Source organism: Dendrobium catenatum, unplaced genomic scaffold (assembly GCF_001605985.2).
Source record: "Dendrobium catenatum unplaced genomic scaffold, ASM160598v2 fragScaff_scaffold_1288, whole genome shotgun sequence".
In the NCBI taxonomy this organism is placed as follows: Eukaryota; Viridiplantae; Streptophyta; class Magnoliopsida; order Asparagales; family Orchidaceae; genus Dendrobium; species Dendrobium catenatum.
This window is the reverse complement of record NW_021319750.1, coordinates 88,366-111,981: the sequence shown is the minus strand read 5'-3', so window position 1 is coordinate 111,981 and position 23,616 is coordinate 88,366. Positions and strand designations below refer to the sequence as shown.

Here is a 23,616-nt window from a genome sequence, read left to right as displayed (position 1 = left end):
TGCTTGTGCAGAGTATAAAGTTATGCGACTATTTTATCATACGAGATAGTGCGATCATAGCCTTTGCATTTTGAACCCGATGAGCAACATCCTTTAGGAGACCCATAACACCTTCTTATCTACCTTATATATATCATTAATTTCGTTTCCATTAATTTATCATTATTTATAACTCTTGAGCCCATCTCATTGATTAATTTGCATATCAAATCTTCTTTGAGATTGCTAGCAACATCATTCTTTCTCCAACAAGCTCTCATAAAGAGCTTGCGACTTGCTCTTCTTCTCAAGTCTAGTGGGCGGTCTCCTAGATGACCTCTCTAGTCAGCTCCCGCTACAATTTTTCTTTGGGGATCCTTCTCCAATGAGCTTCTATTGAGACTTTATTTCGAGTTTAAAGGTCGAGCCACTTTTTAATTGATGATGCAAACTTTAGTTCACTCCTAGTAGAACTCGAATCATTTATATATTTATTTTTTATGCTCAGTACTCCTTAATAGCCTTACCTTCTCCAAGAAGCTAATGCTCTAACCTATTATCTATGCTTCGTTGTACTTCTTTCTCCAACTTTCTTATCCTCTCCACCGGTCCGGAAACAATCTTCTTCTCACCGAACCCTTCGCTCTTCATGATGCTACCACTCATACCTTCATCCCACGCTATTATTCTTCCCCGTTTCTTTTATGCCACTCCGCAGTTCCTGATGAAGCCTTCTTTGTACAAATTTCGAACTCCCGCTACGCCAAAATGACATTTTGACTCCTAATCTGTGAAGTCATCTTCTATTTGATTTTTTAGTTACCTCCTCACCATCATCGATTCGCTTCTGAGGTAGTTTTTTTAATTTCTCTGTTCTCAAAACCAATACTGATGGCTTCCTCTACTCCTCCATACTCCATAAACACTTCGAAACCCCACCAAAGCCCTCATCCAAATCCCAAGAGCCATCTCCATAAGCAACAAAAGAGACCCCATAGGCTTCAGTCCTCTCCTTCTATGCTTAGTAGCTCTTCCTATAATAGTGCTAGCTCTGCCCATGGTAAATTCCTGACACCTTCCTCTTCCACTAGTCTACAAAGTCATCATCTTTCTCTGCCTTTGCTTGGCCCGGAATTCCGACGAAGCCGAACTACCAAAGTTATCTCAAAGAGAAATCTTTCTTCTCCAAGGACCTACTTTTCTCAAACCCGCAGCGCATCTGCTGCAGCTGTGGACATCACTGCCAGGCTTCTCTGTTCAAGCCTGGATGATATCCAGGGTCTCAAAGGTATCCTTGGCTCATTCCAACATAAGCTTAAAATCCCTGAAGATTACTGTTTTGTGCTCCACGAGCTTGGTAATAGGGATAAATGCCCCCCAAAGGCGCTTGCTTTCTTCCATGCTTCAATACCTTTGATGCGAAATTCCACAGAGAAAGGCAAGCTCCTCACCGCTGTCATTGGAATCCTTGGCAAGTTGGGTAGGCATGATCTTGCAAGGCAGGTTTTTGATTTTGGTTTATCCCAAGGTTTTGGCAACACAGTCTATGCTTATTCTGCACTTATCTCAGCTTATGCTCGGAATGGGCTGTCCTCTGAGGCTATGTCAGTTTTTTCTTTGATGAAGGCATCGGGTGTTAGACCAAATAATATTTCATATAATGCTGTGATTGATGCATGTGGGAAAGGAGGTGTAGACCTTGAAATCACTGTTGGATTCTTTCGAGAGATGCTTCAAAATGGAATTTGTCCTGATAGGAAGACATTCAATTCTCTTCTCGCCGGTTGCAGCCATGCTGGACGGCTTGAGGATGCACGCATTCTGTTTGATGAAATGATTGATCTCGGTATTGGTCGAGATATCTACACTTACAACACGTTCATCGATGTGCTTTGCAAGGGTGGGAATATGAAATTTGCCGTTGAGGTTATTCCCGACATGCTAAGCAGTTATATCCAGCCAAATGTTGTTACTTACAGCACCCTGATGGATGGATATGCCAAGTTGGAGAGACATGACGAAGCCCTTAATTTATATATGGAGATGAAGTCTATGGGTATTCAATTGGATCGGGTGTGTTACAATACATTGCTTTCTATCTATGTGAAATCTGGAAGGTATGAGGATATTACAAGAGTTTGTGAGGAGATGGAAGTTATAGGTATAGATAAGGACATAATTACTTACAATTCTTTGATAACTGGGTATGGGAAGCAAGGGAGATTTGATATTGTAAGTTATTTGATTCGGGATATGAGGGAGAAGGGGGTTGCCTCAAATGTATTAACTTACTCAACTTTAATGGATATCTATTCAAAGGCTGGTATGTATGAAGATGCTGCTAATGTGTTCTTTGACTTCAAGGAATCTGGGTTGAAAGCTGATGTAGTTTTATACAGCTCTTTTATAGATGTGCTGGCTAAGAATGGCTTGGTGAAGTGTGCAGTGTGGTTGCTTGATGAGATGCAACAGATTGGCATTGAACCAAATGTAGTAACTTATAATACCATTATTGATGGTTTTGGAAAGTCGAGGTTTTTTGTTGAGGGGGGTATTGGGAATGGGATGGCAGGAGGTAAGGCAAATTGCAATCAAATTGTTAGGATCTTTGGAAATCTGACCAAAGATATTATTCAGCCTATGGTGGATGTAGCAACGAAGAAATCTGAGGACTTGTTCTGCATTTTGGGATTGTTTCAGAGGATGATACAACAACGAGTGAAGCCTAATGTTGTGACATTCTCTGCCATATTGAACGCTTGCAGGTTAGATTCTGCAACACTTTTTAAAACTAAATTTGTCTGTGCCAAGAAGAGGTAGATAGGCCCCTACTAGTATGTTGCAATTGAATGGTAAGTAAAAGAGCAAGTCAATAAGCTCCACAAGTATAAGGCTTTGTTTTGCGTGGCTTATGCTTTTCTATTTTTGTTATTAGAAATTTTTGAAGCTGTTTTCTCAAACATAATTTCTATCCTGCTTTTCAAAAATCAAATTTCCATGGCAAATTATGAGAAAACAAAGTGGAAAATTGTATGATTTTTCATCCAGACTGGTCTTGCATTTTGCTGGCTGTTTTTTTTTCACACAAGTAGGTAGAAAGTAGAAACTAAATGAAGCCTTAAAATAATCAACCACACCCATTTGGGAAAAAAATTAAACAAAAATATCATGGCCTGAGTGAAGACAATGTATAAAACAAATGCAACTAAAACTGATGAAAAATATCCTTTTTGAGGATTAAGTAGTCGGAATAGAGTAGTGCTGCTTAGAGAAGTAGAAACACAAGATTAAGTAATAAGTAATAGGAATGATATCTCCCCAAAAATGTTGGCTAATGACAGACCTTTTTCCACAGACTATTTGATCTATTAATTATTGTTTACTATTCTAAGATGTAATTCCTATTCTATGCAAGTGCACATGTCGTGTGAAGTAATAAAATGATGAGATGAGTATTGTTCCCACGAGGATTTGGAATTATTTGAAGCTCACTCTATTGTTGTTTACTAAAATTACTATATTTATTTTGTTAGAAAATGAAAAAGGGTGATTCAATGAAAAGTAAAACACTACAATTGCAAAAGATAAAGACAATATATATATTAATTTGAACCTATAATATTTAAAAACACATGTTTGCAATAGAGAGATTTCTTCCTGATATTGTTGTGAGCAAAACATAAGTACTTCTCGTCTTTGTCGAGCTCATTGGAGTATTAGCTATGATTCCTCCTACCTACAATTTTACTATTTCCTTAAGATCCCATAACCCTAACCATCATATGTCTATGCATGGAAAGATTACCTTTCAAAACATCTAATTATTCCTTCTACTCAGTCGAGGCTCTATATCATACTAGGTTTTAACCATACATAAACTAGAGGAAGCTTGGAGGAATTAAAAACAACTTTAAGCAAATTATGAAATAATCGATTTTCTTTATGCAAAATGGAAATCACTGCAGAAGATGAAGCGCCGAAGAACCTCGGCTTGTCGGTCATTGGCCCATTGGAAGCAAGTATCGAAGAAGAAAGAGCTTTTTTAAGTGATAATAGCAGCAGCGTGGAAGCCAAGGTTTTTATTTTTTTTATTGTTTTGGGAGAAAAAGCAGTAGGGCAGATACATTTATGACATTAAATGCAATAAGCTTTTTGCAGTAAATTTTTTTTTGTGAAATACTACAACTTTTTAAAAAAATCTAAATACATATAATTTAATAAAAAGTGATTTTTCTTCTAAATAATATAAATTAATAAATAAGATTATTTTTTTCCCTTAAATATTTACTTAATTGAGTAAGCTTATGAGCCAATGAGCCGAGTCTTATCAAACTCGAACTCGAGCTCATTTAATACACGATCTTGAGTTTGAGCTCAAGATCGAGGCTCGATAAACTCAACTCGCAAGCTCGTTAGCAAGTCTAGTTTCAGCTGACTCGGCTCTGTTGCACCCCTAGCTGGGGCGATCCCCAAGTAGCGCCTTGGCACTATGCTTTCAAGCATTCATCTGAGACCTCATTGCTGCAGTGCCGAACGGTGGCGCTGTGGCGCTTGGGGAAGTTGTAGCGCTGTAGCGCTGAGGTAGTTTTAAAAAATTTTAACCTATTCCTACACCAAAAGATATATTTATCTAGCACTTTATAACAAACATATGCAATTTAAAGTATGCAATTTTTCTACTTATCAGCTAACATGCTTGTGAAACATTGAGGTGTTAGTTACATTGTCAAGATGTTTAATGCTTATATTTGGCTACTTTATTTTGTTGAGATGTATATGAACATGATGGTTGGTGAATAATACTCAAAATTGATTGCATATATTTAAGGGTATTATCAATATAAATGGATTTATTTTGATTAGAAGTTGTACTTTCGCTTTTGGATGAAATAGTTATAATATAGAGAAGTTTTTTGATCATTACTTCAACAAATAAACACACATAAACTTGTTGTGATCATCAATGATGGAAATGAAATAATATAAACCCTGCTTATGCCTTAATCCGTAGTTATCAGAATGTACCAAGTGAAAAGGCCCAATATTATGTCAAGGGGATGATGAGGGAAAGGGAACGTGATGATGTTTTCCATATTTGTAAGCTTCATATTCAATTTTTAAAACAAAGAATTGTATATTAGTGAAGCCCTTAAAATGGTGACCCTGATGATGGTGCCACAGATAAAGAAAAATAAAGGAGGATGATATGACAATGAAATAATTTCAGTGGGATAATAATTATCTCAAACCTAAACTCATACACCAATTATTTTGTTCATACTGAGGTCTTGAAAAACATAGCATGAAGGAAAAAGCTTTTAAAAAATTATCAAATTTGGTGATACAGTGCACGGACAAAAGATTTATCCAAAAATGTGAGACATAAAATATTATCTAATGTTATGAAGAGGAGGGATTGCTTGATCCTTTTCCATCAATCAGAGGAAGAGAGCCTTGACAAAGGGAATTTATGTTGTGGTAAACGATGAAAATAATTATTGGTTACATTCCATATGAGAAGTACTCCAATCTAACAAACCATAATGAGCAATTTCATCCAAGTCAAAGGAGGAAATACAAGCTGAAATGATCATATTCCTCTTGGGAAATGACAATTATACAATTCAACTGCCCAACTCCTGTTAATTAAGTCACGTGAAACAGAAAAATGGAACCGAGTAGAGCCGCGGCCTAGGTGAACCACACGCGAGCTTAGACGGGGTTGGAAGGGGTGGTTTTCGATTCCGAGCGAAGGTTTGAGTTCGGGAAATAAAATCAGACTACTACTCATGAAGAATAACTCCCTCCTCTTCACTCATTACCGCAAAATAAGCGAAATCGAGAGAAACGACTGAGAGGAAGAAGGAGAAGGAAGGTATGCTATTTTTCAATTTCGTTCACTTTGTGTGAAATTTCTTCACGATTTAAACTTAAGAAACGATTCATATCTCTTTTAAAGGTAAAGGAAGATTGAGAGAGAAAGAAGAATGATTTTATGTTGGAAAATTTTTCTTTGTAAGCAATTTCAATCATATTTATTTCTTGTTCGAATTTTGACAACAACAACAACAACATCAAGTCTTTATCCCACTACGTGGGGTCGGCTACATGAATCCTTTTTCTCCATTGTGTCGAATTTTGAAGGTAGATAAAATTTATTATAATGGTAATAATAGTATATGATTTCAGAAAAGAAGAAAATCTAACTTGAAAGAGGAAGTGTTTGGATTTGGAAAATTCCTTCATAAGAAAGTGTAAGTAAATTCCCTTTCTTATTTTTTTCATTTCACATTGAGAGAGAAAATTTATAATTCTCCTAATTGAAGAAATATTATTGTTGTAGGAAGAATCCAATTATAGTAAGCTTAGATCCGAGTGAAAGAAGTCAATTTGCAGTGAAGGAAAGATCTGTTGAAAGAAGGGAAGATTCCTTGAGGTAATTATTTAATTGTGAAGAGTTTAATCACATATTTTGTTAGAAGATAATGATAGAAAGTGTAATTGAGATTGTGGAAGAATTTATGGCCTTTAATATTATGTAATGTGGATTAATTAGTAAAAAAGCCCTCTTTGAAAATGGTTAAAGTAATTTGTGTTATTTTAAACAATGAAAGATTTTCATACTAAGATGAATATTGGAGGTATAAGATTTATCCAAAAATGTGAGACATAAAATATTATCTAATGTTATGAAGAGGAGGGATTGCTTGATCCTTTTCCATCAATCAGAGGAAGAGAGCCTTGACAAAGGGAATTTATGTTGTGGTAAACGATGAAAATAATTATTGGTTACATTCCATATGAGAAGTACTCCAATCTAACAAACCATAATGAGCAATTGCATCCAAGTCAAAGAAGGAAATAAAAGCTGAAATGGTCATATTCCTCTTGGGAAATGACAACTATACAATTCAACCGCCCAACTCCTATTAATTAAGTCACGCGAAACAGAAAAATGGAATCGAGTAGAGCCGCGGCCTAGGCGAACCACACGCGAGCTTAGGTCGGGCTGGAAGGGGTGGTTTTCGATTCCGAGCGAAGGTTTGAGTTCAGGAAATAAAATCAGACGACTCCTCACGAAGAATAACTCCCTCCTCTCATTACCGCAAAATAAGTGAAGCCGAGAGAAACGATTGAGAGGAAGAAGGAGAAGGAAGGTATGCTATTTTTCAATTTTGTTCACTTTGTGTGAAATTTTTTCGCGATTTAAACTTAAGAAATGATTCATATCTCTTTTAAAGGTAAAGGAAGAGAACTTGAGAGAGAAAGAAGAATGATTTTATGTTGGAAAATTTTTCTTTGCAAGTAATTTCAATCATATTTATTTAGTGTTTGAATTTTGAAGGTAGAAATCATAAAATTTATTATAATGGTAATAATAGTATATGATTTCAGAAAAGAATAAAATCTAACTTGAAAGAGGAAGTGTTTGGATTTGGAAAATTCCTTCATAAGAAAGTGTAAGTAAATTCCCTTTCTTATTTTTTTCATTTCACATTGAGAGAGAAAATTTTATAATTCTCCTAATTGAAGAAATATTATTGTTTTAGGAAGAATCCAATTATAGTAAGCTTAGATCTGACAGTGAAAGAAGTCAATTTGCAGTGAAGGAAGGAAAGATCCCTTGAAAGTGGAATTGAGATTGTGGAAGAATTTATGGCCTTTAATATTATGTAATGTGGATTAATTAGTAAAAAAGCCCTCTTTGAAAATGGTTAAAGTAATTTGTGTTATTTTGAACAATGAAAGATTTTCATACTAAGATGAATATTGGAGGTATATTTCAGAGAATCAAAGATTTGGAAGGAATCTGAACATACAAAAAATATTCAAAGTGAGTAATTATAGCATAATTATTTTATGGAAATTTTAGATTCTTTTCTTTATGTTATTACAATTTATTTAATTATTGCAATTATAGCATGTTATAAGAATTAATTGAAATAATAAAGAAAGTTTAAATGTGAATTATAATTATACGGAATTATCATTGTATGGATGATATTTAAATGTTAAATATGCAATAATCTTGAGAATTATTGAATGACTAAGATTATAGTATAATGTATGTACGTGTAGTGAATTCTATAAAAAATGAAAGTAATAAAAGAGGAAAAGATACATGCATGCAAATTACAGGAATTCATTCCCGTATGGTACTAGTTGGGGAAGCAACGTATCCGTGCATGCATGTTAAATGAAAATGAAAATTGTTGTACTTTTATTGATACATTTAAACGGTGCTCTTTACTAAATAAAAAAGAGAAATATATAAATGAGAAAATGAAAGATGGATGGATATTAATATGAAAAAGGAATATGTTATTGGACAAATGTATAATAAATATCTAACCCATATGAATTGATATATTTATGTTATTATGTATATGTTAGATGAAAAGAAAGATAAAAATGCATATAATTCATTATGTATTTTTTATGTATACTTGTTATGTTATAAGAATAATTACCCACTAAGTTTATTTTGTAAACTCACTCTATTAAACTAATATTTTTAGATAAGTCTCTTGATAAGTGAAAATGACTGAAAGAGAGGAGCACGTCTATAGAAGACGATGCTCAAATGAAAGTAGGCAATATGTGTTTATGTTTAAATGCATATTCAATATATAAGTAGTGTTATTAGATCTTCTGTGTTTGAGAAATATTAGTCCTTACTATTATGTGTAATTGTGGAAAAATGTATTGACTGTTCGTTCCCGTCTCATTAAATCAAGTTTCTGGGCCGGGCCGTGACAATTGTCAATTGATTTTGAACATATTAGTGATGTATGACACTTGGAGAGGAATTTAGCAACTAGAAACTCATTAATTTTTGCCAAGTAGTTGGATCTCTGGTAATGACTGATATTATATTTTAATTATATTTATCTTTCTAGGCATTGCAACACTGCTAAAGAAATTTGGCACCATGCTTTAAAGAGAATGATCAGAGTAGAGAGTGTATATTCTAAAGAAAGTAGGTGAAATGGAGAAAGTCTAACATTCCTTGATGATCTCTTAAAACATTACAGTAGATGTAATAATGCGTTCAAGGTTGTAGGGCATACATGTGAGAGCAACATACAAAAAAGCTTGCTATTTGATGCATTTGATGGTGTTTGTTTGTTTAAGAAGTGTAGATTATAGATAACTAAGTTTTTCATGCGATCCCATGAGAAAATAAAAAGCCCTAAACTGCATAATATAGTTGTTACTACTAAATTTTATTAAGTTGCCAATTATAGATAAGGGTTTCTTCTAGGAGAAATGAGTAGAGGAGGCCAAGGGTGAACACTGCCAAGAGTAAAGAGAATCATTTAAACAATCATAGATCTAAGAAATTGTTGTTGTTGGAGACAACATGGCTTAGGGGTTAGGCAAGCTATTGTGAGTGCAACAATGACAACAAGTGAAGTTTTGCATGACTGCATTTGTGTACACTAGCGATGGCTTAATGACAACAAAGATAAAATGATAGCAACAATGTGTGGGATTGGGTGTGGATGAGGATGCAACCGCAAGTGAAGGTAAAGGTGTAGGTGCAAAGAGGAAATATTGGGCTTAGGGTAAAGGTGCGGGTATAGGGTGGGCTCGGTGCTTGGTGTGCTGTGTGTGGGATGGTAGAGGAGGGAAATGGAAAGCCTCGAGCACGGGCGAGGTCCTGTGGGGAAAGGTTAAGTGCATGTTTGATGGTATTTGGCGTTAGGCTAACCTTGCTCTTATAACATGTCAAAGGGGAAAATAGTCTTCTTTTTACTATTCATTAAGACAACCTTTTTATTATAAATAGAGGAATGAATGCAATATTCTAATGAATTAAAAAAATATACCATTGATTATACATATATATAACATTCCTAATTTGATTTTTTCCTACTCTTAACATATGGGTTTTGCCCAAAGCAGCTAATTAGTGAAGGCTTGCTCAACTCAAATTGGTGCTAAGGTGATGCCTTTAAATTTTTGTAGTGTGTTGTAGTCCTTTAATTGGTGTGATCGACCCATTATGACAAATTGCTACTCATTTTTTTATTAATTGTAATAGACATTTTTTGATGTTCCATGCGCTTTTGTGGCTTGATCTTCATGGACCCTAACCCTCTCTTTAAAGATAATTTGTTCTTGCATACGTGGGCCATTAATTATAACTTTCTTCTCTAAAATAGTTTCTACCTGTGTTGCTTAGTTGTAGCTATTACAATTTTCTATGTCCTTTTTGTCTTCATCTTCTAATTGTCTAGTTACCTTGGCATCCATTTCTTTTACATCATATCCATCTTATGAATTTTTAGCATGATCATTTGGATCATTTTGTTTTCCTCTGGGGCTCTTACATGTATTAAGAACTTCCATGTCTGGGAGAATTGTTATCTTCAATGGATATTGCAAGGATGCTTGGTCTAGTAATTGTGCAAATAATCCCTATAGTTTTATCTTTTTCTTTCCAGCCTTTTGTAAGTTGATAGGAAGTTTTAAAACACTTGACCAAGACTTTTGAAATCTCACCTATGATTAGATTTTAATTTTCTAAACCTACTTTCAGCCGTCATAATCAATAGTTAAGGTTCTATGTTATGATACCAAACTATGATCTATATCCTCCCAGAAAGATTAAAAAAAAAAAAAAATCCTCCCAGAAAGATTAATGCTAGCCTTCTTAATGGATGAAATAATAAGGGAAAGTTTTTATTTTGGATGCACATAGTGACTAAGAGTTCGTTTGAGATGATTGTAGTTTTTTATAAAGGTAGTTGTAAAACTACGGTGGAGAAAACAACTTTTTTTAAAGCTTTTGTAGAAAATAACTTCCTAGTATAAAAATTTATTGAAAACAGTGAAAAGCAATGACCAAACAAAAGTTATAGTTGTGATGTAATAAGCAAAATAGTAAGAAAGCTGTCCCAAACAAAACTTAAATTGTAGTCAAGAAAGGAGCACAACTTAATGTACATAAGGCAAATATTCTTCTAGCAAGGAGATTAATTGAATGGATAAATCCTTGTTATATCTTGTGTAAAACTTGGGTTTACAAACTCTCAAGGAGGCTTGAAAAAATTAATCAACTCAAATTAATCGGGATTACCTAAGTTTAGAACATATTAAACATGAGAAGTTGATTTTTTTTACTTGAATAACATGAGTAGATTAATTAACAAGAGAAATTCGTTGGGGTTTGCCCAATACTTAAAAGCTTGATGATGGCTACTTCCCTTCATAATGGTTTTGATGTAGAACGGGAGGGGTTCATGGGAGACTTTGTTGTTTTGTGTCTGGGAAAGTGCCAAATTGCAAAGGAAGTCTTCTTTGTCGAGGGTATAGCAGTTTGGGCTGAAAGGAATAGGTGGACAGCAGGTTGGTCTACTTAAAACAGCAGTTATAAGGCTTCCAGTTGTTGTGGATGCAAGGGCAATGGCTGGAATTTTCTGGCTGCAGGCTTAGGAGGTAGGAAACTCAACATTGTAAGGAGTTTGGGAAGGATTTAGTGGAGGGAAATCAATGCATGAGCCTTGGGAAATTTCGGCCAACAGCAGTGAAGGATTTTAAACTCTTTCCAAGAAGAGACATTGCCACATGGAAAGATTTCCAGAAGAAATCTAGTGCCGGGGGGGGGGGGGGGGGCGGAACGGGGGGGGGGGGGGGGGGGGCAGTAATACGAGAGAGGGAGGAGATTTGGAGAATTAAAAGAAGCTTCCTAATTTAGATTCATGAGATAGGAAAGATTTAATTAAATCCTTTCTCATTTAAAATTCAAATAGGAGCTAATTAAGGAGCTTTCCAAAAATAGATCTCTTAAATTAGGAAAGGAATTTCAAATTCAAAATGCTTTGACATTTGAAATTAAACCTTTCTAAACTAAGAGGAAAATATTATGGCAAGAATTCAAGTTGTGATTTGTGTTTTGGAGGGAGGAGAAGGATGATGTGGCCGGCGGCTAGGGGTGAGAGAGGGAGGGAATTAGGAGGCTTTAAGCTTCCTTAATTTTGGGAGTTGGATTTAGAATGAATTAAGTCATCCTAATTAATTCAAAATCCAATGGAGGAAAAATTTGAAAACTTTCATAAAATAGATTTTATAATTTATGAAAGAATTTGAATTTCAAATTTGGGGAAATTTGAATTCAATGACCAATTAAATTATGACAATCCGAAATTAGGAATTATCCAAATTAGTCACCGGGGAATGGGAGAGGGTGTGGCCGGCGATTTGAATGGGGCGGGTAAAGGACCGGCGGCAAGGTGGAGATGGAGATGACGTGATGGTGGAAATAGGGAGAGGATGAAGATGACGATTAGGAACAACAGGAATGAATAAAAACAAAAACAAAAGATAAAAGGTAAAACTACGAGCCTTAGACTCTTCCGAAGACTGTCAGGTGACATGTTGCCCTCCTCCAAGGGACTTTACGCCACGAGCCCGGACCCATCCTACGGCTGGTGGAAACTTTGACTCCCTCCCATAGGGATTTTACTAACGTTCTTCCCAAAGAACACAAGTGCAAAACACAAAATTTTTTATTATAATTACATAAAACCTAATACAAGAGACGGGGCCTCTATATATAGGCCTCAAAATAAATTAAAAGACACATTTGCCCCTTGGGCTTACATAAGACAAGAGGGTAAAAAAGAGAAATTGCAAAATTAAATCAAAATACACTTAATAAACTAAAATAAAACAAAGTGATCTCGGTCGTCGATCTTCAGCTCCTCGGATAGGCATGGACGGTTGGATGTCCGCATCAGGTTTCTTCTTCTTCGACTCTTCTTGCTTGTGGCTCTTTGTTGTTCTTTGATATTCCCTAACTTCCTTGATGGTACCTTTGTCGCACTCTTAGTTGCTCTATTATAGGCTTGGTCAGTGAGAGAAAGTGAAAGAGGTAAGAAAAAGTTTTTTGGTTTAGAAAAATACGTGGTGGCTGAATTTTGCAAATTAAGAGGAAGGAAAATTTCCACCTATGCGAGGGAGAGGGAGAGATTTTTGACCGCATATAACTTCAATTCTATTGTCATCCTTATCATGCTTAGGTTTTAGATGATACTCCATGTCTTCTGGAAGCTTCTCCATGTCTTTTGGAATATTCTAGAGCTTATGTTCACCTTATGCTTTAGTATGTTATAGATACCTTCCTTGAACGTTGGTCTTGCATTTGAGCTTGATGTGCCCAACCTTTAGGCTATCCTAATGCTGATGCATCCTTGTGGTTCACTTATTTGGCTTATTTCGCTGGTTAAGTAAGTTGAAAATCTTCCAAAGGCCTTTATATCAAATGATGATTTTGATGAATTAAGTTTAAGCATTCAAAAGTAGTGCTTCCTTCGTCAAACTCTAGTATGCCTGGCTCTTTTTTGGTTGTTTGACATTAGAAATCATGTTTTGAAAAATTATAAAATTTGTTGAAGTCATTATTTGGTTGGATGTTGTTATACATTAACATTAATTTCGAATTCAACAAACCTTCCCAAAACTCTCTTAAAGTGATGTTTCAATTTCACACTATAGAATTCAAAAATAGTGAAAATAAACTCCTCACTTTCTAAAATATATTAATCAGCTATAAGAAATCAAATGAGCCCTCAATGAACTTTATATAATTAACTCTTACCCTTGTCCATTAAGGGGCTATTTGGTTTGCTAAAAAAATTTAGTGTAAAAAGAATATAATGTATTTGAAATGTAGCGTATTTGAATTATTTTAGATTTGTTTGGTTGATGCAACAAATGAAGGAGATGACTTTTTTGTGTTGGGTTTAAGTAGAGTTCAATGCAAGCCATTAGAAAATTAGCACTTTTGATTGTCTTAATGCAAATTTTTAAAATGGAGAGTGTAAATAACTTTTTAGAAGTAGGAGCGCTATTAAAAATAATATAAGTAGGACAAAAGAGGGACTGTGATTGGCTGTTTCCTGTTTTTTTAAAGAAAATACTCTTTTTTTCTTAAATTCTATGTTTTTTTTAAAGGTAATGTAATTGAAATTTAATTGATTCCTATTGCTAAAAAATAATTTGTAGATTGAACTGGTGCTGTAAATTATTAAGTTCTTTCATCTTTTTAAAGTTAATATAATTAAATGCTTTTATTTTGAATAGTAGTGATCACTTTTTTGTTTGGTTAACCAAAGAGACGTTAATCTTAGGTTTTAGCTTTAACAAATTTTTTTTTGCTGTTCACTTCAGACTTATAGACCTGTGATGACTATGGGGCGCTGATCTCTTAGTTAAATAATGACTTCGGTTTAAAACTATAAACGTGAGATTTTAACTTCATTTTTTTTTCTTGAGAATATGCTACATAATTATAAAATCTCTATATTATAATCTTTTAGTTTAATAATGGTAATTTAAAATTTTAAAATAAGCATGCGCAATAGTTAGTTTTCTCTGTTTTAAAAAGCAATAGTAGTAATTAACATTGGCTTGGAAAATAAAATAAAAAAACACTTAGCTGTGGCCTAGAATAATGAAATATAGAAAACATTTAGTGAATCCGAATCATTCATTTTGAGTTTGGAGGTGTTCCATTTAAATAATCAAGGTATAGATGGTTTTAATTGTTTATTTTCTTTAAATTTTCAAAACATTTTTTTCTTAAGCAGCGAAATGGTGGGTTAACTAAATAATGTAATCTTAGTTTTTTTTTTCTTTTTTACGCTTATATTTATAATTTTATTTTTTGAATTGATCGTCATCAAATTATGTTAATTTGTTATTATTGTCGTCACATTTGATCTAGTTGAGTTGTGTATAACACATGGATGTCAACACTAGTATGTTTTGAAATAGGCGGTTATAATGAAATCTTGTGGGCTTTTTTGGAGCTATTATGTCAAAAAAAGAAAAAAAAATCAAAATTTTAAGAATTCAAAGTTATTATCATAAAAAAATAAAAATTAGAAGAAATAATAGCTTAGAAAACACCCCTTAACACATCCTCTAAGTGTGTGTTTAAAAAAAAAAGGGGAAAATTCCCTACTCACGGTGGCTTTCCAAAAAAAAAAAAAAGGAAAATAATGCCCTATCACATACCGTTTTTGCTTCCAATTAATGTTTTTTTAACTATCACTAAAAGTTTTTTTTACATATGTTCCTTCACAAATTTTGCCTTAACCCATACAAATTAAATGTTTTTAATGATGTTAGGATGGGGCTCATTTCTATCTTTTAGTAACTTCAACTCATATTGCTTTTAGGCCTTTCTTCTAATTTGCTTTAACTCTTGGACAGTCGTTGTGATTCCTTCGAAGATGCATCCTTATTGCTAGAGCAACTTCGGTTGTTTGACAGTTTTGTTTATGGAGTTGCATTTGGGCTTTTGATGGGTTGCAGAGATGCTTGGCTTCGTGCTCAATCACTTTTTGATGAAGTAAGGTGCATGGATAATTCTACTTCATCTGCCTTCTACAATGCTCTTACTGATATGCTTTGGCATTACGGACAGGTAAGTACACCCTTGGAATATATTTTATATTTTCTCTATTGTACTGTTATATTTTCCTTGAGAGGATTTTTTTTTAACTTAGAAATCAAGTTTGCTTTTCAAGAAGGATAGGGTGGGGTTTATCCTATACTTATGTATGCTTGCTTCCTTCCTTATGTGTGCTTGCTTGCTATGAGTGAGAGATATGGTGGATACTTTAAGAAGTTCTCTTTTTTTTTACTTGTGATATTAATTTTTGGTTTGTTGGAGTGCATTTTCATATTCTTCTTTTGTATTAACCTTTTAAGATATATCAAATATTAGTTGCATTTTGGTATTTCTTTCATGAAATTTCTTGTGGTCCTTTAATCTTGTTGGGATTTTAAAAAATCATATGTAATCAATTATGATTTGTTGCTTAATTGTACTAAGATTTTGCCCAATTCTAAGTCAAAAAAGCTCAGAACTCTTGACATTACGATATTTGACACATGACATTGAGTTCACTGACACCTAAATCCCTAGAGTAGTTGAAATAGCTGATTCAAGGTGAATTGGGCCGGCTTGAACTAGACTTCTTCTTTGTGTTTGCAGTTGAATGCCATATGCAAGGGACAAGTTACATGACCCAACCTAATGCAATCCCTACATGGTAGCGGATTTCATCAAGTTGAGTATGTCATAGTGAGATCTTATAAATGTAATAATATAATTGTATTAATGACGTGGAAATTAGCCATTGGCATAAGCATTATTATATTTCCTATGTCTCTATATATTGAGAAGTCTTAAACCTGTACCGGGACAATACATGATTACTTTCTTCCACTCTTTCTTTCGTTTCCTTTTCTTGCTCTGCTCTGTTCTTCATGGTATCAGAGCCTGGCTCTCCATGGCGGACACGGCAACTTCCCATCCCAGCGAGCAATCAGGCATCATAATGTCTGATGATCTTTAGATCTCGCCGGCGCTCAAGTTCGTTGTATCGAACATCAAAAATATCGTACCGATACAACTAGCGTCGGACAACTACGCTGTCTGGAAATTCCATATTCTAAAAATCTTTCGGGCATATGGGTTTCTCAGCTTTCTTGAACCTTCTCTTTCGACATCTGATCAATCTTCTTCTCAAATCGAAAACTCCTCTACAACCATTTCGATTTCAACCCAATCTCTTCTCACCGATCAAATCCTCTCAGCTGCGCTCTGTTTCACTATATCAGCCTCCATCCTCCCTTATGTGATTCATCTTGAATCCACTGCAGCTATCTGGACACTTCTTGAAAATAGGTTTCAATCCAAGAACAGATCAAAGGTTATTCAACTCAAGAATAACCTGCACAATATCTCTCTCAAGAACCTATCTATGTCTCAATATCTTGCTGAAATCAAAACTATAGTGGATCAAATAGCTGGAGCTGGCTCGGTGGTGGACATTGAAGATATCATAATGTATATCTTGAATGGGCTGCCTAACTTCTATCAATCCTTTAAGACAGCCATCAGGACAATGCTTACTCCTATTACCCTTGACCAACTATACCCTCTACTTCTCAGTGAGGAAATTAACTTGGCATCTGATGCCGCTCGCAGCACTACTCCAGCCGATCCAAATCTTGCTTTATACTCGACGCGAGGTCGAGGACGTCGCTCCAGAGGCAGAAACAGTATGACTTCCAGTCGCCCGTCCACATCTACAACCACTTTCTGCCAAATATGCCTCAAGAGAGGACATTCGGCTCCGGATTGCTGGCATCGCCTCAATCCACAGTATGTTCCGGCGACTGGAAATGGCACTAATAAAGCTTTGGTAGCCAGCTCAGAAAATTCAGCCACTAATTGGTTTCTTGATTCCGGAGCAACGTCTCACCTCACCAACTCTCTCGACAACATGTCCATCTCCACCCCCTACCAAGGCACGGACAATATCACCGTAGGAGACGGCAGATCGGTAAATATAGTTCACTCTGGGGCTGGTTTATTACCTACCCCAACTCGTAAGATTTTCTTGTCTCAAGTTCTTCACACTCCTCAATTACACTACAATTTGCTTTCTATTTCTAAGCTTACTAAAGATAACGACATCTCGATTGTGTTTAATCCGTCTGTATTTGTGTTTAAGGATCTGAAGACGAATCAAATATTGCTCCAAGGGCCGTGTAAAAACGGGCTTTATCCGGTTCCGAACACTTCAACGTCGCAGATCTGTGACAAGGCTCTCTCGGCAAAGCACAACAATGCGCATACCTGGCACTCCAGGCTTGGTCATCCAAACACAAGAACTCTCCAAGCCATCTCCAAATACAACCCGCATCTTAATATTTCTGCTGATTCTTTAATCTGTGAATCTTGTATCAAGTCAAAATGTCATAAACTAGCTTTTGAAAAATCTGCTAATCATAGAAATTCTATTCTCTCTCTTGTTCATTCTGATGTTTGGGGCCCTGCTCCCGTTGATTTGTACCAAGGTTTTCGTTACTATGTAATCTTTGTGGATGATTTTTCCCGTTTTACCTGGATTTTTCCGATGCATAATAAATCTGAGGTTATGAATATTTTTATTACGTTTAAAACTAACATTGAAAAGCATACATCCAGATTCATCAAAATGCTGAGAACAGACGGAGGAACAGAATTTCTAAATCATTCACTAAAGCAGTTTCTCCAACAAAATGGCATCAAGCATGAAATCTCCTGTCCGTATACTCCGGAGCAAAACGGAGTTGCAGAACGAAAGCATAGACATATCATTGAGACATCTCGGACACTTCTTCTCTCTGCATCTATTCCTCTTACGCACTGGCCGGAAGCTGTCCTAACGTCCGTCTACCTGATCAAAAGGATGCCTTCATCGGTTAATAAACAAAAATCCCCGTTCGAACTCTTCCACAACACCAAACCTGACTACAGTCATCTAAAGGTGTTTGGATGTGCTTGTTTCCCTCTTATCCCTCCTCATAACCGTAACAAACTTCAACCCAAGGCAAAATCATGTATTTTTCTTGGCTACTCGGACACCTATAAAGGTTACAAATGTTTTGACCCAACTACAAATAAAATCATCATCTCCCGCCACACAAATTTTAATGAGTCTCATTTTCCTTTCTCCAAAACACCTACTATTTCCTCAACTACAGCTCACGAACAATCTCCTTATTTCTTAACTCCAGTGTCTGTTTCCACGAATATTTCCATACCACCCTCAACCTACACTACTAATTCCCATACAACTCAGTCCCAGGACGTCTCTTCTCCTCAGGCCGATTGCAGCCGCTCTGCAGACACCGCCCAGCAATCACAGTCTATGCCAATCTCTCAAAATTTTACAGGTCAAACGCGACAGTCTCAACCGACCACTCACCATCCAATGGTGACTAGGAAACAGACAGGCTCTCTTAAACCAATTGTTAGACTTAATCTTTTGCATACTAACACTTCCACAGATCAGTTAGCTGCTCCTACAACATATACAGAAGCCAACAAACACACCGAGTGGCGCAAAGCCATGTCCATGGAATTTATGGCTTTGCAAAAACAAGGAACATTGAGTCTTGTTCCTCCACCGCAAACAACATCTATACTTGGCTCAAAATGGACCTATCGTCTCAAATTCCACGCTAACGGCATGGTGGCAAAACACAAGGCGCGCTTAGTTGCGCAAGGCAACAACCAAGAGTATGGCGTGGACTATATCGAGACATTTAGTCCGGTGGCAAAACTTCCTACCATTAGAATTCTTCTAACGTTTACCCTTTACAATAATTGGTAGGTTCATCAACTTGACGTTGCCAACGCATTTCTTCATGGACCTCTCTCCGAAACAGTCTACATGGCACAACCCAAAGGATTCGAGGACAACTTACATCCTGACTATGTCTGCCGACTACATAAAGCAATTTACGGTCTAAAACAGGCACCACGTCAATGGTATAACACGTTCATCTCACATCTTATTTCATTGGGTTTTATTCAAAGTAACGCCGATCCTTCTCTCATGATTCTTCGGCAAGCTCAATCCCAAATCTTTCTTCTTATATATGTTGACGACATATTAATTACGGGTGACAATTCGGATCTTATCACAAAATTTTTTAACAATTTGAATGACAATTTCTGTATGAAGCATTTAGGCCAAGTGCATGATTTTCGCGGGTTGCAGATCACTCGCACGGATCAAATCTATTTCCTATCACAGAGGAAATACACATATGAAATTTTGCAAAGAGCCAAATTAACAGAGTGCAAACCGCTGGCTAACCCGAATTGTACAAAGCTTCCTCTTGCGTTTCCCGATGATCCAACGCTTACCGATCCTTCCATCTACAGAAGGCTAATTGGATCATTACAATATATGACGTTAACTTGTCCAGATATCGCTTATAGCATCAATCAGTTATCTCAACATATGCATCAACCCCTACCTCAACATATATATCTTCTCAAACGTCTTCTTCGATACATTAGAGGTACTCTCAACTACGGTATACCAATCTCAAAATCTAATCTATCTTTATCATCCTTCTCAGATGCCAATTGGGCGGGCGATACAAACTCCAGAAAATCCACATCAGGTTACTGTTCGTTTCTAGGAAATACGATAATCTCCTGGACTGTTCAAAAACAAAGAACAGTGGCCAGATCATCTACAGAATCAGAGTATCGTGCCCTGGCCGCACTCACATCTGACGTCATTTGGCTACGACGTCTTCTACATGACTTCGGCATTCCTCAAAATCAACCCACGGACATACACTGCGACAACACCTCAGCAATTGCCTTGGCTAACAACCCAGTCTTTCATGCCTGTACAAAGCACATAGAGATCGATCAAAAGTTTATTCGGGATCATCTTGTAAATAATCACATACGTCTTCTACCCATTTCCACCGTCGATCAAGTTGCAGACATCTTCACCAAACCTTTATCTACACCTAGATTCCATCTTCTACTAAACAAACTGACGGTTATGCCCGATCCATCAGTTTGCGGGGACATATAAATGTAATAATATAATTGTATTAATGACGTGGAAATTAGCCATTGGCATAAGCGCTATTATATTTCCTATGTCTCTATATATTGAGAAGTCTGTAACCTGTACCGGGACAATACCGAACTACTTTCTTCCGCTCTTTCTTTCGTTTCCTTTTCTTGCTCTGTTCTGTTCTTCCGATCTCAATATAATTTTGCTCAATATATCACAAATTCATATTATCTCATAACAAGTCCTTAAGAAATTTCTAGGTCTATGGAAGAAGAATTCACTTAGATTTACATTCGTTTCTTGACATAACAAAAAATCACTAAATAATACAAATTAATAATAATTAATATGATTAGTAAATTATTTTATTTACACAGTTGTAGAGTAGAATCCAAAATATTTGAAATGCATCTGTAAGGTTGTTCACTTGTTCGTCAGCTAGAAATATTTACATCATAATGATATTACTCATCATCAGCCTTCTCGTTATCCTTTGAAATAATAACTTTATGAGTATTTCATTACCCAAAAAAATTACTATCAAAATTTTTATCATCACGGTACCTCCAATGTTTATATAAACACAATAACCACTAATTTATGATATTATAGTACAATTACATGCATGATTTCTCAGATGTGTCACACTTCCCAAAGATTTACTCGTTTTCCTATCAATAGCACATGCATAGTATGATGAGCACAAAGCCCATTAAGTCACATGAAACTTACTTGAGATCTCAATACATGGAAAAAAGAATAATATGGATGTAAATCATATTAAAAATCAAAGTATGTGAAACTAATATGCGTGCAAGCACATATGCACAATGTGTTGTTTATGACTGTGCTGATGATGCTTATGACTGTGCCTAGTTTTCAACACAATGTGTTGCTTCGTACTAGATAGATCCCGTGCATTTAGATGCATATAAGATGGAATGTTTTCATGCACAAATGAAGCAACCTTGTGCCAATGCCTTTGGTTTGTTGGTTGTGGAAGACTAATTGAATGTGTCAAGTTGTTTACCAGTATATAAGTATAAATTAACAAACATTGCTTTAAAATTTATTTTGCATTACTTACTTCTTTGGTTAACCGCGTCTTCCAATTCCACACTATGCAACCTTTTCCTTTGATGAACTATCCCAAAACCTTCTTTTTGCATATATCTGATGAATTCTAAAATAACGATTGGTATACACTTCTTTAAAAACTGTCCTTACCAATTATAATTCTCTAAAACAGTTAAAGAAAATTAATTTGCTTACCTCAATTCCTTCTTTCCTTCAATTCTCTACTAATCTCTTTTAACTGGAATATCTTCAAAGAATTCCACTCTTAATGACTGCTGTATAAATCAGTAGATCTTAACAATATATTCAAACAATTCTTTGCAAATCTGGCTACACTTAATTGTAAGTTTACTTACCCAAATTTATATTATTCTCTGATTTTCTGAAATCAACCAAATGAGGAAAAGAAATTCCCTCATATGGCTCCCACCTTCACTGACTTTTTCCCTTTAGCCAATTTCTTCTTCACAGCAGAGTTGCTGTTGCTAACTACCCTGTGCCGAGATGGTCACAGTCCCGCACCTTCAGCCTTCCTTTTCATATAGAGTCTGAAATCTGCACTTGCCCGAATATTTTCCTTCTTCAGGCTCCCGTTGTCCATTCCCTATTTCCTTTTATCTGTTTGAAGGCTTGCATGGAAACCAATCGGAATATAGAGGCCCACATCCCAATTGAATTCCTAATTTCTTCACAATTCTCTGATGGAAAAATCACAGCCATTGCATGCAATAATTGAACCTTTCTCAACAGCCGTATGAGATATCCTAGGGAAACAAACAGCAAACAACATCTTAATTGGCTATGTTTTCAACACTTGTGTCCCTTTTTTATATTCCGTCACACCTGATTAATGCATTAACTAGTGAAATGATTAGTGGAATCAGATATTTCATTAATGTAACTAAACTATTAACGTTGTAGTGAAGTAGGGAATTTAATATATTAAGATTAAAGTTTAATTTACTATATTTCTTGATATAATTACTAATATTTACTTTATAGTAATTTATCCACTAATCTAAAAATCACAATTCCACTAAAATAAATTTTATTTACCTGATACTTTGGATATTACAATGCTTGTGTGTAGTAACATAATATAGAGTACGTGGGAATCATAACGTTTGATACCGACTTGTCTATAGAAATGGGTAGAAAGCACTTGTTTTTACTCGTTTTTATATCATCATTTGCAGAGGCGAGGAGCTCAGCAGGTTGTGCTTGAAGGTGTCCAGCGGCAAGTGTGGGAGAACACATGGAATGAGTTTACATTGGATCTGCATCTCATGTCATCTGGTGCTGCGCAAGCTATGGTTCATTCATGGCTTCTTAGCATGAGCGCTATTATATCCAAAGGACAAAAACTGCCACAAGTTGTTAGGTACGTAGTAGACAGCTTTAATTTATAAAATTTTCATATTTAATCTGAAACATTAAAATGTTTGTTCCAGCATTCTTACTGGTTGGGGAAAGCACAGCAAAGTGACAGGTGCTAGCCCTCTTCGTCGTGTCATCCAAACCCTTCTCAACTCCATTGGTGCTCCCTTTCATCTGGAACGATTCAACATTGGCCGATTTGTGTCTCCTGGCGCCATTGCATCTGCTTGGTTGAGGGAATCTGGCACAATCACCCTTCTCCTCCTCCATGATGAGAGATCACAACCATCAAGCCCCCTAACCTTGTTGCCAAGTCTGCAAGCATTGCAACTATGAGATGATTGCAACTTGTAATTCCAGGCATTAATATAGACTTTTGAAGAAATAGATTATTATGGATTTGTTTGAAGCAGTTGTTGATTGCCTGATTAACTTTATCCATTTTTATTTTCCTCCATCTGGATGGTTTAAATGCGGTTGCAATTAGGGAGCAATATTTTTTAAGCTTCAGGGCATCTCCAATCGAAAATCTCATTTTTCACTCCAAAATGCAGTGGAACCGAAAAATGCCGTGATTCATCTCCAATCGAACGTCATTTTGCCCTGTAACTGTCGTTCGCGCTTTTCTTCCGCAAGTTCGGTAGAGACCAACAAAATGGCAGAGATGAACAGTGCAATGTCAATATTGGCGTCGCACTGTTCATCCGCGATCAAATGACGTGAAAAATGGCGGTCGGTTGGAGCAAAATAAGAAAACGTCCTTAAAATCCACCGATGTTGC

At 35.8% G+C, this 23,616-nt stretch overlaps 1 protein-coding gene and 1 long non-coding RNA gene across 2 annotated transcripts; both read left to right on the top strand.

Annotated features, from left to right (window-relative positions):
* The first annotated feature begins 483 nt into the window (after window positions 1-483).
* On the top strand, window positions 484-23,292 carry LOC110092232 (pentatricopeptide repeat-containing protein At2g31400, chloroplastic). The gene is made up of 4 exons (XM_020816692.2): window positions 484-2,744; window positions 15,205-15,418; window positions 22,655-22,839; window positions 22,910-23,292. Exons 1-4 carry the CDS (start codon window positions 871-873, stop codon window positions 23,169-23,171), a joined length of 2,535 nt encoding a protein of 844 aa, XP_020672351.1. The 5' UTR covers window positions 484-870; the 3' UTR covers window positions 23,172-23,292.
* Window positions 4,515-8,204, top strand: LOC114580804. Its single transcript, XR_003702383.1, has 3 exons — window positions 4,515-6,233; window positions 6,323-6,620; window positions 7,756-8,204. It is a non-coding gene; the product is annotated as an uncharacterized LOC114580804 (long non-coding RNA).
* Window positions 23,293-23,616: the final 324 nt, after the last annotated feature.

Bases quoted from the DNA above. Each gene is read 5' to 3' on its own strand.
- LOC110092232 (XM_020816692.2), top strand. From the start codon at position 871: ATGGCTTCCTCTACTCCTCCATACTCCATAAACACTTCGAAACCCCAC. The intron at 2,745-15,204 runs GTTAGATTCTGC...ACTCTTGGACAG, and splicing joins GCCATATTGAACGCTTGCAG to TCGTTGTGATTCCTTCGAAG. The intron at 22,840-22,909 runs GTACGTAGTAGA...TGTTTGTTCCAG, and splicing joins AAACTGCCACAAGTTGTTAG to CATTCTTACTGGTTGGGGAA.